Genomic DNA, 18,514 nt, shown 5'->3' on the forward strand with positions numbered 1-18,514 from the left:
CGCACACACACATCATTAGTGCCATGAGAATGGCATAAATGAAGCCCACGCACTCAGCATCTAATGGTTTGTGTCTGGGGGCAATTCTTTTAGCGATGTCATATGGCAAAACAGCATGATAACAGTAAAAATATGTGAAACCGTCCACTGTGTCTTTTGGATTGGACAGGCAAATCAAGATGGCAGAAAATCTAAAAACCATGGCTAGTTGATTTGGTAGGGACTGTTAACGTTTTGTATTGTAAAAGATTTCTGACGCATTAAAATGGTCACAAATGGCTCTAATAGTAGTGTAATATTGAAAATATTTCCCCTCAAACACACACACGTGGCATTTCCTTTCTCGGCGGAGTCATAAAAACCAAATAGGAGTTTTCAGAGAAACCGCATGCACACCACACTGAAGATTAATTACTGTAGCCCAACTGCAAAGAGTCCAGAGGCAAAGACACACCAGAGATTAAAAGTGCCAAACTCTTATAGTGGAATGATTTAGTACAGTGGAATTCTCTCTAGATTTAGCAGACAATGTTCTAGTAAACCTGAGGATACAGCATCACTGCTTAAGCTCATGATGCAGAACACGGTAACGTCATCAAAGCATTACTGGGAATCTTTCCTCCCCGGGAATAGCGATGAAGAAGGCCCTAAGGTGAACGACAACAGTGGGTCTCAACCTCAGGGGGGTAAGATCAACTTGAGGTATCAGGAAACTTTTAAGCGGGCCAAAAGATGAATTGAAATAATTTAAAATTATAGGCCTATACAAAAGTTTGGAGACATTACAGAAATACAGTAAAAAGCAAAGCAAAAAACAAACAAAAACAAAACAAAAAACTGTGACATTGTGAAATATTATTACAAATTAAAATAATAGTTTTCTATTTCAATTAATAGTCTAAAAAAATTATATATTTCTATGATGGCAAAGCTGAATTTTTAGCATCATTACTCCAGTCTTCAGTGTCACATGATCCCCCAGAAATGATTTGCTGCTCAAGAAACAGTTTTTTTTTTAACTTTAAAATTAATTTAAAATTAAAATAAATACTTTTATTCATCAAGGATGCATTAAATTGATTAGTGAAGACAATCATAATGTTACAAAATATTTATATTTAATAAATGCTTTAATATTACGTTTTATACATTAATTTAATAAATGCTGCTCATTGAACTTTCTATTCATCAAAGATCCACAACTGTTTTAAACATTGATAACGATAACGGTTTCTTGAGCAGCAAATCAACATAGAATGATTTCTGAAGGAACCTGTGACACTGAACACTGGGGTTATGATGGTGAAAATTCCGCTTTGCCAGGAATAAATTATATAAATAAAAAAAATTGATTTAAATAGAAAACAGTTCTGTAATTTTGTAATATTATTACTGTTTTTACAAATTGTAATGTTTCCAAACTCCTACTCATTAGACCTTTAAAATGGTCCTGGTCAGATACTAAGGATGTTACTTGCTACCGGTCTCGCATGTTTTCTTTTAAAAATACAAAGTTGAGCCTAACCAAAAACCCTTAAAATATTTATTGGAAAAACACAAATCTAATTAGACTGAGTAAAAGATAGATGTGCTGAGAAAATCTATGCCTTATGCACTCACATACATCACTGGAACATAATACCGCTTTCCAGTATTGATTATCATTTTGCTACACTATAATATATAATTTCCCATCTCCCTTTCATTTTTAATGACGTTTGATAAACGACAACGGCGCGCGTGTTGTTTCCATAGCAAGATGAACATCCGGGTTTCATTTAACCCTCCATAGCAACCTCAGCGCGTCCCTAAGTGAGTCCTTGGCAACCCAAACAGACAAGCACCAATGCGCTCCGTGCGGTTTTACTCTATTACTTTGTATTGATCTTTTAAAACTCAATTAGCGATGTGTACGAAAATGAGAGCCTTTGAATCGTTGGGTAGAAAAGAACTGAAAACAGAGGGATTTACGGTGAAATCCACAATGAAGAATTCAGTGGTAAGTACATGGCTGATTTTCTTATTCCTTTTAAAATTTTGTTTACTTATTTAAACAAACGCTAAAAATAGGAAATGAGTTTTTGAGGAGTGGGATGTCTGCTCATGTAAGCATTATGAAGATAAATGATTCGCTGTGATAATGGCCTACTAGTATTTCTGCATTAATGTTCTTCTGCTTCTATAATGTGGCTGCATCTGTGTTAATGGGTTAGTGCCTGTTTTAATGGGTTTGTGACTGGGTTAATGTCCTACTCTCTGACCAAAAAACACCATTGATGTTAGGATTCGTTTCGTAAATAGTAACGTTAGGTCACCTGTGATTTAATGAACTGATTCAGACGTGTGTGTGTGTGTGTGTGTGTGTGTGTGTGTGTGTGTGTGTGTGTGTGTGTGTGTGTGTGTGTGTGTGTGTGTGATGTATAATTTTTTACATCAATCATATTATTAAAGGAAGAATTATCCTACTTCATTTATTCTAAGCAGTTTGTGATCAAAATGTCCATACTGATTCTCTAAGAATGTGGGATGCTTTTGCCAGCAGTATAATTTAAAGGGTTATTTCACCCAAAAATAAAAAGTCTGTAATTAATAACTCACCCCATGTCGTTCCAAACCCGTATGACCCGTATTAAATTTTATGAAGCTACCAGTATAATTTTTGTGCACAAAAAACAAACAAAAAACAACATTTCTTATGCTGTTTGCATTGTTGTAAACAGTGCAGAACTCCCAGAAGTTAGAGCTGCTGCATGACTGGAGTTAAAGGTGCACTATGCAACTTTCCGTCCACTAGAGGTCGCCTATTCAAAACAAAGGCGTAGTTTGATGACGCCAAGTTTGAGCGTAGTATCTTGGGACATGTGGTCTTCACCTCACAGCCGGTGGAAAATAGGACTCGGGCAGAAATCATGTTCATGCATGCAGTTATTAACATTACTGTAGTATGAAGCAGAGCAGGACCGAGTGTTGTGGAGCACGGCCGTTGGAGCGATTGTCACACAAATACCCGCCCCGCGAGCACCGGGACTTTTATTATGACGGGACGCGAAACAGTTGCCCGGGCGCCCGCACTTCCGTGTTTTCCAGTCATGATTATAAGGTAAAGCAGCTGTTTTTGTTATATTGGATACATGTACGTGTGTTTTAAATTATGTTATGGCGTTACTCTGTGCGTTCGCTCTGCGCTGCTGTGACATGTTCACACTGCTAAGAGAAAAACGCTTCTGCCAAATAAAACAGAGAGTAACGCAGATATGACTCAATTGACAGGCTACTCCCTCAAACGCTATGCTGACACATCCCAGGTCCTCGGTTAAAATAGCAATTTTCTCACAATTTACTAAAAGTTGGAAACATTTGGTTATATAACAAAATATATAACACTGGCCTAGTGGTTTTTGGATATTTTACTGCAAAAATACTACACAGTGCACCTTTAATAGAGGAAAACGCGATTAGAGCAAATGATTATCAGTTTAAACTTATGGTTTTAACTAAAGGTTGGGCTCGATATAGTGTTCTTACCAAACATTCAGTGATCCAAGGACAATAACATGCAGCCAGCAATCGTGTTTTCCTGACATTTTTATGAGCCTGATTTCGACTGATTTATAACTGTCATTCATCACATTTTTCGAGTGAATCTCGCATGTATATGCGGATGGGTCAGTGTATTGAAGTTTGTATGTGGTAATATACTTTATAATCACTAAAAGCATGTCACTCATTCAACAAACATATCTCAAAAAGCTATATTAATCAGTGAAGCTGGTATACAATGAATCTCTTATTTTCCCAATGTCTGCACTTACAGAGGATTGTGACTGGCCAACTGCGTTGTAGAAATCTACAAACATGTCTGTGATTGGCTACATTACTCACCGAAGCAAAAACACATTAGAAATATAATCATTTTTACGAGTGCAAATACAGATGCACACTGGATCTTTTGCTTTCTCCCTTTCACTAATAATATGCTATTATTAAGAATTCTTACAGATGATTATGAAGGCCTGTTTTTTTGTGTTTTCGCTTTATTCATGCTGCAAACCAAAGCTGCCTCGCAGTCTTTTTGCCACTCCGTAGGGCGTAATCGCAGTCACTCCAGCTGATGGTGATGTCACGTGCATTCCCTCTATAGTTCATGACATTCCTGTGCATCCATTTTATTTTTGTTGTCTATGTAGTCTTTAATCTGTGTGGTAAAAACAGAGTTTGTTTGCTTACTCGACCAGGTTGGTCATTTGTTGCATTGTCCTGGATGCTACATTCTTCTCTTTTCGTTCTCTTTTTTTCTTTTTGCTCATATAGCGTCCACAAAACAAACAGCCAGATCAAAATGAGTTTCTGCTTCCTTTACACATATTTCACCACGATGTAGATCCCATTATTCAACACACAGCTGAGCTGACAGTTACCCATCATTCTCGTGCCCCACGACATCACCCCCATCAGTGCAGGCTGGGGTATAATTACCTAAAATGGGCTCATCTCTTGATAGCGTCTACTAGTTTGGTCAGAGATGAAGATGTATTAGATGCCTGTAACAAGTATAAAAGTCAATCAGTTTAAACTGGCAGCTCTTATCGCCCTGTTGAAAGATAGTATTTTTTTGTTTTAGACTGAATCTGTGCAATAGTTGAGAGGAGCATTTTCAAAAAATAAAGATGGATTATAGAAATAATCTAACAGATTATATAAAGATTACATTCATGAAGGCCTTGGTTTTGTGTCTGCAACTAGAGCTGCATTTGTTACAGCCACCTACCATGAAACGAGCTATTTCACAACATGAATTGTGTTCATTTATTACGTGTATTTATGTTCACAACTGTTAACACATGCACAGACACACACATGTCATTTAGCCCACAGTCACTTCACTAATGAGCCTGTTTAGCATCTGTATGTGACTAATTAATTATCCTCCTTAACTCATGGCTAAACCCTCGCTCCTGTGCTTAAACTGACCTAAATTTCCCCCATGTGCTAATTAAGGTTGTGATCTAAACTGTGGTCCCTCACAGGAGATGCTGAGTTTTGTTGAGGGCATGTCTGTTAATTTATGACTTCTCTTCATTATAGCCATCAACTCACATCAGTATGACAACCAACTTGAGTCTTTCCTGAAGCCAAACAGCTGTGATGTTTCCTTATTGCTTTGCTCAAAATATGCAGATACACTATATTGCCCAAAGTTTTGGGACACCTGCCTTTACATGCACATGAACTTTAATGAGACCCCGTTCTTAATCTGTAGGGTTTAATATGGAGTTGGCCCACCCTTTGCGGCTAAACAGCTTCAGCTCTTCTGGCTTTGCACAAGGTTTAGGAGTGTGTTTATTGGAATTTTTGACCATTTTTCTAGAAGCGCATTTGTGAGGTCAGGCACTGATGTTGGATGAGAAGGTCCGGCTCGCAGTCTCTGCTTTAATTCATCCCAAAGGCGTTTTATCGGGTTGAGGTCAGGACTCTACAAGTTAAGTTCCTTCACACCGACCTTGTGTCTTGTCCTCATCCATGTCTTTCTTTATGGACCTTGCTTTGTGCACTGGTGTACAGTCATGTTAGAAGAGGAAGGGGCCATCCCCAAACTGTTCCCAGTTGGGAGCATGGAATTGCCCAAAATGTCTTGGTATGCTGAAAGGGTTACTTCAGCGATTAGCATATGGCTTTGTATCAGTAGAAACCCTGGAGTATATTCAAATGATTGTGCTTTCCCCCCTTATATCCCCCTGAGACAAGGGATTTATGCATTTTATTTCTGGAAAAATTCCTCCTATGATGCAAATTGACGATATTTGTATCATAGGAGGAATGTTTGAAATAAGGCTAAAGACTACAGCCAGCAGAGGGAGCCATTTCCGCATGTTTTGAACTCGCGCATGTGGGATGGGAGATTACACTCAGCTCGCAGGGAGAGCTCAGCAGGCAGCTGCAGGCACTCGTTTAAACGGAGCTATGGTGAGCAATGTAAGTGTTTTAACTTCTCAAATTAATTTCTATGAAAGTTAAGCTTGCAAAGGCATGAACTGAAAAGCGCCAGACTGAACTCGCGTTGTGAATGTATGGCGCGAGTGTAGTCGCGATTACCTCAGCTCTCATCACGAGCTCATTTCTCTCACTCCTGCAGTTAGTGCTCAGTGCTGTGATACTCGCGCGGTGACTCACTCATTATATTTAACAGACACGTTCAGGTTTTAATTGTAGTGTCTTCTTCAACTCAGTCACAGTAATCCAGTAGGTGGCTTTGGGAATGGCCTAACAGGGCAGTGAAGCATTCTGGGAATTGTAGTCTTTCATCCCCATGAGACAAAAATACATTTACTGTCTTTTCTCAGTCTAGAAGGTACCAAATTCAAAAATAATTTCACATTTCTACTACATTGATGACCCAGTATAAATACAGATTCATCTTCCCAGCGCTAAGGTCCCCCTTAAAGCATTAATAGCACCCTACCCCATAAAAAAAAAAAAAAAAAAAAAAAAAACTACAACACCACCACCACCATAAAACATTCATATAACTTTAGTTCACATGTTTTAGCTTCTGTTCTGAAGGAATAAATGAGTAAATAATTTTTATTTTTGGGTGAACTTTTTATTTTCTGCTTCTAAAGACTTTTGGGATACATTTAAGATATTGGTTCTTTTGTGTCCTTTTTGAAGTATTAAAGCTCCCCATTCATTTTAATTGCATGGGAAAAACTCTTAATGTCCTATGGTGTTCCATAGAACAAGATGAAATGGATTTGGAGTGAATAAAAACGGACAGTTCAAACAGAAAGCATTTTTTGCATTCCACTGCATTGCTTTTCTATGTAAACATGCTACGATGTCTTTGACAGTTGTAAAAACACAGCATTCTTTAAAGTAGTTAACCAACGTGTCTCTAGACCTTGCTTTTTCCCCCACTTCCCTGGGTTTCATGTTTTCAAATGCAAAAAGGCATTTTTGTGTGAATGGCCTCTAAATGATGACAAAATATTTGTTTTTTTGTGCCAAACTATTTCTTAAAGAGATAGTTCACCCAAAAATGACAATTATCCCATAATTTACTCACCCTCAAACTATATAGTGTGTATGGCATTCTTCTTTCAGACGAATACAATCAGAGTTATAATAAAACATATCCTGGCTAATCCAAGATTTATAATGGCAGTGAATGGCAGCAGCCCAAAATTTGAAGACCAAAAAAGTGCATCCATCCATTATTAAAGTAATCCACAAGACTTTTGGCGGGTTAATAACGTCCTTCTGAAGTGAATTGACGGATTTTGTAAGGTAAGGTAAAAAAACATTATAAAGTAAAATATCTTGCTTTAAGGGTTAGTTCATTATTTTCCTTTTTTAAGTGAACTTTAAGAATTATTTTGCAGAAATTGGTCAAATTTTCTGATTGGACCAGCTCTGTTTATGAATATGGGGCATGGCGTACCATTAGAAGTTCTATTAGTCGAGGAGCATTTTGTGCATGACATGGTTTTCTAATAATGCAGCAATTAAGGTAAAAGTAGTCAAACTTAAAAAAGAGAACGTTTTATATATTTTATTTCATTTTCACGTTTAAAAAAAAACAAACACAAAAAAATACATTCTCTATGAATGGCCCCGAACTGAACTGCATTTTTAGGTGCATTATCCCTTTATTCCTTTACAAAGATCTTTGATTATTAATCTGAAAATTGGATGGATGATTGGTCCATCTCTGTCTGTGGAATGTGGGACATGGCAGAAATAACATTCTGTCTGTAAATATTGTGGAGATTATCGTCATCTGCACATGGACACAGTTCTGCTTTTAAAGCTGCTAATCTACATCATCATATTGACACAGCAGCCCACATATCCTACTGGCTGCATTAAACATTTAGAGGTGTGTTGCTCATTATGTGTGTAAGAGGTAGAAGAGTCAGAGGCTGATTCATCCAACAGTCACATCCTCTCTCTGATGGCAAGCTCATCACCGGGAGACGATTAATATCTCCCATACCGCTCCATCTGCTTAGAAATGCAAGGCGGGGGAACGCTCTGCTAAGTTCGTTATACAACAAAGCGTGTTATCCAGTCTGTGCCGCGTGCACTTCTCTGTACACACAGATTTTCAAAAAAAATTGAAGATCTACATACACGTACGTCTCCTGTCAAACTTACCGGCAGTTCGTCTTTGAGCACTGCATGTCTTCACTGTTAGTGATTGCACCAGAAAATATTTTTTCCATGTCATTCCGTATTCTCCTTCAGTTTTTCCCCCCCTTATATTTATTTTGCAGTGTAAATTAATGACTGATACAGCCAGGGAGTGTTTACTTTGGTGGTTGTTGTGAACGGGAGGGTTTGGTAGAGGAGTGCTTTTTGGTATTTTGCATGCTGGTAGGCATGAGGTTTACTGTACAGTCAAGAGTGTGTTACATTCTGTGGATCTCAAAGAGGAGAGTATAAATTTACAAGTGTAACCTACGTTTATTTCAAGAGCCTTGTTTGTCAGATCAAGTGAAGTGGTTCTCAACTGGTGGGTCGTGACTGAAAATTCTGTCAGAGATGTGTTCTGATTGGATGAGAGGGACATAGCTCTAAAAGGGGGCCTAACTTTTGTCCTACCCTCTTTTTGAGTTCCTGCTTTCCCCTTGAAGATCTCCGGGCTTAAGCTTTATCTGGATAGGGTCACAGACAGAAGGGAAAAACAGTGCAATGCAAATGATAAATTGCAGCTAGCCATATAATCACATATGTAGGATGAAAAAATGGGTTTATCAATTTTGATGTGTTTTAGTGTTGTGCATTTAATATTATTATTGATTCATCAATTCATTAATTACAATAAGTATTATAGCCATTAGATCATCATGACATCATTAGGTGTCCTGTCAGAAAAGTCTTTCATATAAAAATGCTGTCTTTTAAATCATTGGTTTCATTACTTTCTGCAGGCCATAAACAACCCCCCCCATCAAGAGCCCTCCATAACCTAGCTACTTACATTCCTGGACATTTAGCATCACTACTGACTTGAAATCTGCCTCTAAAACTATTAATATCTACCTCTCTCTGTGGTCTTTTCACACAGTCGCTGATGTATAGCCAGCCTGTGTGGTGAGCAGCATGATTTGCTGATAACTGCAAGGCCATTTGATGCCTTAAAAGCTGTGAATCTTGAATCTTCACACAGGCTTATTATGCTGTCAGATATTTGTGGCCATAGAAACTGAATCAATACAAGGCCCCGTACCATCCTCTTGTTTCCCATTTATCCTGCCACAGAGAATGAGTGGAAGAGCATTTTATATTTTTACATGGAGGTCTTCACCTTCTTTTCCATCCACCAAACAGGTGCTCTGCTGAAAACGCCTTGCCTTGAGCATTTTGGCAGTGCAGCATTTCTTTTTTTTTCATTTGAGACTTATGCTTGCTTATGACACGGAATATCCACTGCAAAAAAATGCTTTTCTTACTTATGACTTACTTTTGACGAGGATGTAACATCTTTAAATATTGTGAATATTGAATATTTCAAATTTTCCTAAAAAACGTGATAATGCAGGGGTCTGCTTTCACCGGCAGAAGAGTTAAACACACAGCACATAACAAAGAAAGCAACAGAAATATGCGCGCATGAGAGAAATAATAGTGTGGCGCGGGACATGCTCGAGCTGGACTCTGACCTGAAGCACACACACACGCCTTGCAGACAACATGCAACCGCCATTCAGTTCTTTCGTGGGATATTCGGTTTCAGTGGTCAAACAAATGTAAAAAAGCACGTCCTGGCGAGTATTCAGGTAAACACAGTGGTGTATGTCTTTAGTGAACGTACACAGAGTTGAGTGAGAAATTGTGTGTTACAATAAATTTGGTCCGTGGAGGTCTTAAAGGGCTGGACCTCATATTCTGTGTGAGTCAATGTTAATCAAACAACAATGAAAAATGGAAAACCACCACATGCTTGGCTAAACATATTTAACATATACATTAAGAATCAGTGTAGCCTATAGTTAATTTATAAAATGAAGACTGAGCAGTTTTTAAAATATATTTTATTTATTTTTTTGACTTGCTACTGTTAAATAGACCCACTGTAGCTGAAAATAAAGCACTGTTTTTGTCATATTGTTTGAAATTGGCAAGTTCTGCTTATTTTTTGCTTATTTTTGCTTTAAAAAAAAAAAAGATAAAAAAGGTAATTATAAAAATAAAATTTAAAAAATATTAACTTACTCATATCATGATTTAAGATTTTGGTTATCCCAACCTGTTCAGTAAACATAAACATTTTGTATTTAATTTGGTTCTATTTAAATAGTTTTTGTTGTTTTTAATGGGGGCAAAATAAAATATTTGTATTTATTTAAAAGCAATTGCAAACATATTGAGATATATATTGAATATATATATATATATATATATATATATATATATATATATTTTTTTTTTTTTTTTTTTTTTTAGATCTCGCCCAGTCCCACACTGTAAAAAATTATATGTTAAATAAGTTATGACTCACATAAGTTTTTACATCGTTTTAACTCATCAAAATAAGTTAAGAGATGTTAAACTTTTTTTTTTATTAGTTATACAAGATTTTTTTTAAAAGTCAGTTTAACATAATTTAAGTTGAAAGAACTAAAACATCCAAGTCGATTGTACTGCAAAAGTTCAAAATTTGCCTTTTTTTTTTTTTTACAGTGCAGTAGTTGACATTCTTTAACTCTCAGTGACCGGTAAAAAACTGCTAGTGCTTGAGCGTGAAATAGATGCTCAGAATTACGTTAATGGCATTCTAAAAATGTGACGCTCCCATTGAAAGCAATATACGCCTGCCAGTTGCGTGAAAAAAACGCTTTGGTAGACACACAGCCTTAGGTCGCGTGTCCACCAAAGCATTAATAGCCAGCTGAAAATGCTAGGCCCTCTGCTGAAAACGACTTGCTGTTGGTGCTTAAGAGCGTTTTGGCAGGGAAGTGTTTTTTTCAGTTGAGACTCTTTGCTTGTTATGATACGAAATGTCTGCATTAGTATCTCATTTCACAGATAGTTTATTTCTGTATTGATTCTATATAAAATGTCAATACAATATAAAGTATTTGCTAGCTCTTGTTTTAAATTTTGTTATATTATGCTGCTTGTTTTCATCTGTTGATGTTGTACAAGCAGAATGTGGCGGTTGGTCGGTGTTGTATTTGTCCCGCCCCTCCTTCACTGTGATTGGACAGCTGGGTGAAAAGTGACAGTGATGTGCGCTGCGTTTTACTCAAAGTTGAACATTCAACTCTCAGACTGTGTGTCCACCAAAGCGTTTTTAGCCAGCTAGGTTTCAGAAAACACTAGGCGCTCTGCTGAAAATGCTTCGCTGTAAGCGCTTGAGAGCCTTTTGGCAGGCAGCATTTTTTTTTCTTCAGTTGAGACTCTTTGCTTGTTATGATACGGAAAATCCGCGGAAGTGTTACTATTTTCACAGGTAGTTTGTTTCTGTATTGATTTTATATAAAATTGCAGATACAACGTAAACTATTTGCTCTGGCTCTTGTTTTAAATAATTTTGTTCCATTATTATTGCTTGTTGTCATCGGGTGATGACAAGCAGAATGTGGCAGTTGGTCTGTGTTGTATTTGTCCCGCCCCTCCTCTATTGTGATTGGACAGTGATGATCGCTGCGTTTTACTCAAAGTTTACTCAAACATTCTTCAACTCTCAGCGACCAGTAAAAAACGCTGAACGCTCAGCGCTTGAGTGTGAAATACTTTCTCAATGCCTCGTTACGCCCTCCTATTGAAAACGCTTGTGTGAAAAACACACAGCCTTTGGAAAATGCATCATCCTTTCCATGCCTTTGGGCGGACAGCGCGAAGATGTTTTTGGGGGACGGAAGGGAAAGAAATGCAATAAAAATGTTCAAGGGGAGAAGCAAATGTTCCTACATATGCAGTCATTGACAAGCTTTTTATTTGCAGTTTATACCAGAGCTGGAGAGGTCAGGGGCCCGATCCACAAAAATAATTTTTAGAAAGTAGTTCAGAAATGTATTAAGATCAATTCTATAAAGTCCATGGTAAATGAACTGCATTTATATATCACTTTCAACAGACCCATTGCCACCAAAGCGCTTTTCATATTGCCTCACACCCATTGATTCACTGACGGCTGACGTGGTGTCAGCCATGTACGGCACCATCCAGCTCATCGGGAGCAGCTGGGGTTAGGTGTGTTGCTCATGGACACCTCGACACTTGGTCAGGTGGAACCCGGGATGGAACTACCAACCTTCCAGTTTGTAGCTAACCTACATGAACCACTGAAACACTGCCGCCACTTTCATAAGAATGTTCCTAAGTGCAATTTGTGAAGAAGAACTATCTTAAAGGAATAGTTTTGTCATGAATTATTCGCCCTCATTTCGTTCCAAACCTGTTAGACTTTTGTTCATCTTCAGAACACAAATGAAGATGTTTTTGATGAAACCTGAGAGCTTTGTATCCCTCCATTGACAGCTCTCTATATTAGAAATATTTCTACGCAACTAACACTTCAAGTTCATAATGAGATCGTAAAACTAATATAGAAATATTTCTAATATAGAGAATAGGTCGATTGCTCAGACGTTTAGTCTGACATGGCTTTAAAACTCATGCAGATAATAAACTTTCATGATGATAAAGAACTGCAATGTCATGTGAACGTGACTGCAGTAGAAACAGCAGCTCATTTGCATTTAAAGATACATGCACTAAACCGCATGTTTTTCCTTCCACTCAAAAAATGGGCAATTACAACATGGTATAATAAATAATCTGTGCAGTATATTGAGCTGAAACTTCACAGACACATTATAGAACCACTGTAAAAAGGGGTATAATAGGTCCCCTTTAAAACGTATAACGTTTGCTTTAGCTATGCACTGCTCCCTCAAAAATTGAGACTTTTGAAAACTCTGGGATTGTGTTTCAGTGTAGACAGACCAAAGCAGATTTTTGGAAACCAAGGTGTGGCTTTCCACATTCACCCCATGATCGGGTCTTATCACTGAGTATCCTTCCCTGCTTAGTCAAGCCCCTAATATATGATTATTACGCTACCAGAACTCGACAATAACAGACCAGATACATCTCGCTCAACGGCTCTGTAACAGACCAGGCCCATCCATCCATCCATCCATCCATCCATCCATCCATCCATCCATCCATCCATCCATCCATCCATCCATCCATCCATCCATCCATCCATCCATCCATCCATCCATCCATCCATCCATCCATCCATCCATCCATCCATCCATCCATCCATCCATCCCTTCATCCCTTAACTTCTGTCTCCATCCATCTATCTCTGTCCGTCTGGCTGTCTGTCTGGTGTAGATATGGATGTGAGAGACATAGTGTGAGTGTCAGTTGCAGGGCTGCGTTTCAGCACTGGTGCTCTATTGATCAAACACACTCTCTGCTCTGAAGGTCCTTGACAAAACACGGCATCTGGAAATATTATTGCCTGCATAATTTTTCCCCTCTTCGCCTTTCCGTGGGCACTTTTCTCGTGCATTTCACATTTCAAACAGCAACATGAAACTGTGGATTAGGACTTTAGAGGCTGCATATGCGCGCTAACTTCTAAATGCTTTCTTTTCTTTAAAATTAGATAACTGTGGATTCTTCTGCACTTTATAGTTTATCTCCAAAAGCGCCTTGTTATGAAAAAGCTGCTTTAAAGATGAATGGATAATGGGCAGAACTCAGAAGAATGTTTGTGTGTGTCATTCTCGGGCTCTCTGTGACCTTTTCCGTGGTTTTGAGAAAAAGTGGAAATCTGGAAGACAGTTGCCCTTTTAAATTACGCTCTCTGTTAAAATGCCATTTAGGATGTAATGCCTGATTTGAAAATTAGCTTTATCATATCATATTTATATAATTTTCATATCATATAAATAATTTATTTTACATAACTGTAAATCAGTTATAATTCTTCTTATAAGGAGAAATTTCTATGAATGCAGCTACATTTTCCCCTTAAATCCAGGCCTTTTCTTATAATTGACTGTAATCTCACATTCAGATCAGTCTCCATTTATTCAATATCCAATGGATTTAGCTTTTTTTTAACAGGTTATTGTGTAAATTTAGGTATACATCACAATATGGAAGATAAGGTCTGGCTCCACTTTTGTTACATTGCGATTTTAAATTTAAATCATTCAGCAAAAACCTTGCTGTGCATCATTGTTGTCCTCTTCATTATTTTATGATATGGTGCTTTTATACAGTGTCATTGAATGGGAAAGAGGGACATGGACACTACTCAAAATGTAGTCAGAAGAAACAGGTTTTCAACAGGTTTACCTGGTATGAAGATGCAGACTATTGGATAAGTAGATGAGAGAGACATACCCGTTTACACATGGTGTTTTAATCAGTCTCTTTTGTCCACTTTCAACCATGTCTGTCCTGATTTATTTGAGGGGAGGGTCTATGTGTGGTAAATGTTTTGAGTATGTATTGATGCAAGAGTTTTTCAGATCTTTCGATCTTACTGATATAAGTTTGCGCAGTTTACATCAGGGCTGTCAAAATTGCTCAAAAATGACGTTCGAATATTCCCTCAAAAACAAACACGAATATACGAACTATTCGAACATCTGGGCGTGCATTTTGTCAATGACGTGCATTACGTCAATAACAGGACAAATTAATGCAAAGAGACATTAACTACTTGTATAGTTTGTCTATTTAAGTTTATACATATTTGACAAAGTATTACTTAAACAAAAACAAATAGTAGATTGTTATTATACATTATTATTATATATAATTATTATATATTATTATATATAAATTAACTAATGGCCAAGACCGCAGAGTGCAGATCTCTCTCTCTCTCTCTCTCTCTCTCTCTCTCTCTCTCTCTCTCTCTCTCTCTCTCTCTCTCTCTCTCTCTCTCTCTCTCTCTCTCTCTCTCTCTCTCTCTCTCTCTCTCTCTCTCTCTCTCTCTCTCTCTCTCTCTCTCTCTCTCTCTCTCTCTCTCTCTCTCTCGCCATCACTGCGGATAACGGTTTAAATGAACAAACTTTGAGTGCTGATCGAGAGTTTTGTGCAAGTACTTTAAGGTCGCGAGACTCGCGTCTCTGTCCCAAATATAGCAGGCTTCATTCAGTGATTGAAACAAATATTATTAATATTAATTGAAGTTTTACAGCATATTAAGCGCTCTGACCGAGCTCTGCTGTGCTAAACATGGAGCTTTTCTTGACATGGTAAATAATCACACCAGTGAAAGCAGTGCATTTATCCTTTATTCATGCAATATCTCTTCAGTCAGTACAGTAGCCTACACTTTAGTAATGCTTCTGTTTAATGTTAAATAAAATGAGGCATGGTATGCTAACTGTATCTTACATAGCTTGCATATAACTTTATCTCGCGGCTCAACAGTTTTACCTCCTAACGAACAAAATCCAACGTACTTCCAGACATGGCTTTTTAGATTTTGGAGGGTTAAAATCTCTTTCTCTGCTGCGGTCGAGTTGGGCTCTGCACTTTCTGCCATCTTCACTGCAAGACGCGTCCACATTCAGCAGTGACAGTGCGACTCATGTGACCCGTCCCTGAACCCCCATGCACGCTCACTTTCAAAGCAGACAGCCACACCTCTACTACCGCGGCGGGGGATTTTTTTCCCCTTTAAAAAAAAAATTACAATATTAATTTTCACCTTCGAAATTCGTTTTTTAAAAATTATTCGAATATATATTCGAATTTAGAATATTCGTTGACAGCCCTAGTTTACATATGAACGCTGTTTGAACACATTTAGACCACATGATTGTTTGCACTACAAAAGCAATCTGGTCGAATACTACCTCTACTACCTCTCGAACTTGTCGAAAGTGTACAAGTTCAAACCGTTGTAGACCCCGTTTACACCTGTATTTAGCGCCGTTCACTTGTAATCCGATCGACAAGAACATCTCGATACCAGGTGAGCATGATGGTGAAACCCAAGAGGAGGCATATATGAGTGACAGCAGCATAGAAAGGAAACGGTGACAGTTCAGAGCACGATTCAGATAAAGATGTTAGATAGCATCTGTGACCCATGATTGGGGTTCGATTCTGTGTCTTTATGGACAGCAGGCTTAGGAAAGTATGATTGGATGTGTTTGTCAATAGCGTTAGTGCAAGGCAGAAAAAAGGCAATCAATATGTAACATATGCTAGCCGTTCTGGAGATAAGACGACTTACAACCCGTTTGGCAGGAAGGGAAAATGTCGATATCAGCTTTTCAGAATAAAAAAAATTGAAAATAAATTCTCAGTTGAAAAATAAAACTAACCAATTTGTTTAGGTTTGACAGCAAATAGGTCCCTGGAGGGGAATAGGTCCCTGGAGGGGAAAATTCTGAGCAAAAATACGAATCAAAGGTTAATAAAACAATAATGAGCAAAAGGAAATGCAGAGTTAGAATGAGATGAGCCTGTTGCTGAAGATGGAGATGTAAGGATAGCGGACAGTGAAATAGCTTCGAGACGACAGAGAGTGTCCTTGGCTCAGGGTCAAAGCCAAAGGATGAACCAGGTGTCATGGATTGTTATTTAGCTCAAGGCCTTGTGACCACCCACATGCTGTCAGCACATGAGGAGACACGGTTGGAAGGAATCAATAGACTCTGGAAAAGTCATATCATGCCAATATGCTGCACAATGTCCTTTCTCTGACATTGTTCTTTAAAAATCCATAAGAAGTACATTGCCTTTATGTTGATCTGACCTTTTTAGAATGGGTGGGCTATTGAAAGTCCTGAATGAATTTGATCAGGTAAAGAAGAGGTTTGTTAACCAAATAACAAAAGGATATGATGTGATGCACTGTGATTACTCCAACTAAGCCTATTTCCTTCCTTTATGCTGTCAATGGCACATTTTTTCTCTAAATTGACTTGCAGTACACTTATTACAGAGACAGTCCTTTAGGAGCAGCCTGAGGTTAAGTGTCTTGCTCAAGTGTGCACTGGCTCATGGATCACCGTGTGTGGGGCAGAGGTAAACAAACTACACAACTTCATTACTTGAGTAAAAGTAACAGTACTATTGGTCAAATATTACTCCATTACAAGTGAAAGTTGTAAAAACTGATTTTTACTTGAGTAAAAGTACAGAAGTATTTGTTTTCAAAAGTACTTAAGTATTAAAAGTAAATTTCCTTTATGTCAATGCATTATTTTATCATTGTTGTATAAATACACATTATAACATCATGGTTTAAGCTAGTCAGTGATGCTCCATCTGACATAATTGCATATGAGTAACTTAAATTTATTTAAGTAATTGTATAAAAGTTTCAAAGCCCTTTATAAGCTGCTGTCACTTTAAGGCCGGATGCATGGATCCAATACACTGATACACATCTGATATTCTCCCAACTGTTTATGTTCACTTAAGACATAATCAACTTTATGTGAATACTCGCCAAAATAAAATAAAAAATTGACATCCGTCTTCTTCCATTTTGCTATAAACTATAAATCAATGTTCAAAAAAAAAAAATGCTGGGAAATCATTGAACTTCATTTGATCATAGAAGAGGGATTCCTGATGGGCTGTCTGCAAAACTCCAACACCTTTTAAAGAAGAAAAATAATCATCCACTGACATTCAAAGCTGCTACAGAAACGACTTTTGACTTTGAGGACCTTGATAGAAATGTAGTGGAGTAAAAAGTAATAATTTTCCTGAAAAAATAATACTCAAGTTAAGTACAGATACTCAAAAAGTGTACTTAAGTACAGTACTTAGTTACTGTCCACCTCTGCTATGGGGTTTAGACTCTTCAAATAACTATAGTTTGTAGAGTACCCAATTGGAAGATTTTGCATCTGTATTTTGGGCAGAACATTTCTTATTATTACCAATGTTGAAAACAGTTGTGCCGCATAATATTTTTGTGGATAATGGATCATTTTCAGCATTCTTTGATGACTAAATGTTCAAAAGAACAGCATTTATTTTAAATTTAAATCTTTTGTAACATTATAAATGTTTTTACTGTCACTTTTGATTAATTTAATACTTCCTTGCTGATAAAAGTAAAGCATTCATTTTCTTTAAAAAAAAATCGTATTGACCCCAAACTTCTCTTTTGCCGTATTTTGAAGCATCACGTTTGAAAGTACCTTACTGTACAAGGCAGCCAAAAAATAAAAACTTCTATTGTTTAATCTCTTCTTTGAATAAATGCTTTTATTTCTAACCTTTTACTTAATATTTTTGTTTCTTGGAATCTTTTGACATGCGTATTATCTTTCAGACTTTGAACACAACTGCAGTGCAGGCTTTCTCTTCTGAAGAGCAGTCTTTGTGCATTTCTCCTCTCTTGTAGTATTTGCATTCTTTGATTAGGAATTGTGGTTTTTTTTAAAGAGTTTGTTCTGTTGCAAACTCACTTAAGTGTTTGGTTCTTCTTTTGCAGAAGAGGGGGGTTGCCTTCAAAACCTGAGGGGACTCCTGATTATTCTGGGCTGTATATGGCTTCCTT

At 37.5% G+C, this 18,514-nt stretch overlaps 1 protein-coding gene across 2 annotated transcripts in view; it reads left to right on the forward strand.

The window, feature by feature from the left end:
• The first annotated feature begins 446 nt into the window (after window positions 1-446).
• The window catches only part of pacrg (PARK2 co-regulated), a 184,181-nt gene continuing 166,113 nt past the window's right edge, over window positions 447-18,514 (forward strand). Inside the window, exon 1 of one of the 2 annotated variants that reach the window (XM_067455160.1) lies at window positions 447-652. In XM_067455160.1, coding sequence (XP_067311261.1) covers window positions 572-652 — 81 coding nt within the window. In that variant the 5' untranslated portion in view covers window positions 447-571. Of the gene's footprint in view, window positions 653-1,887; window positions 2,000-18,514 lie in introns of those variants that run through there. The other variant, XM_067455159.1, reaches the window with a different exon arrangement.

This window comes from Pseudorasbora parva, chromosome 10 (genome assembly GCF_024679245.1).
Source record: "Pseudorasbora parva isolate DD20220531a chromosome 10, ASM2467924v1, whole genome shotgun sequence".
In the NCBI taxonomy this organism is placed as follows: domain Eukaryota; kingdom Metazoa; phylum Chordata; class Actinopteri; order Cypriniformes; family Gobionidae; genus Pseudorasbora; species Pseudorasbora parva.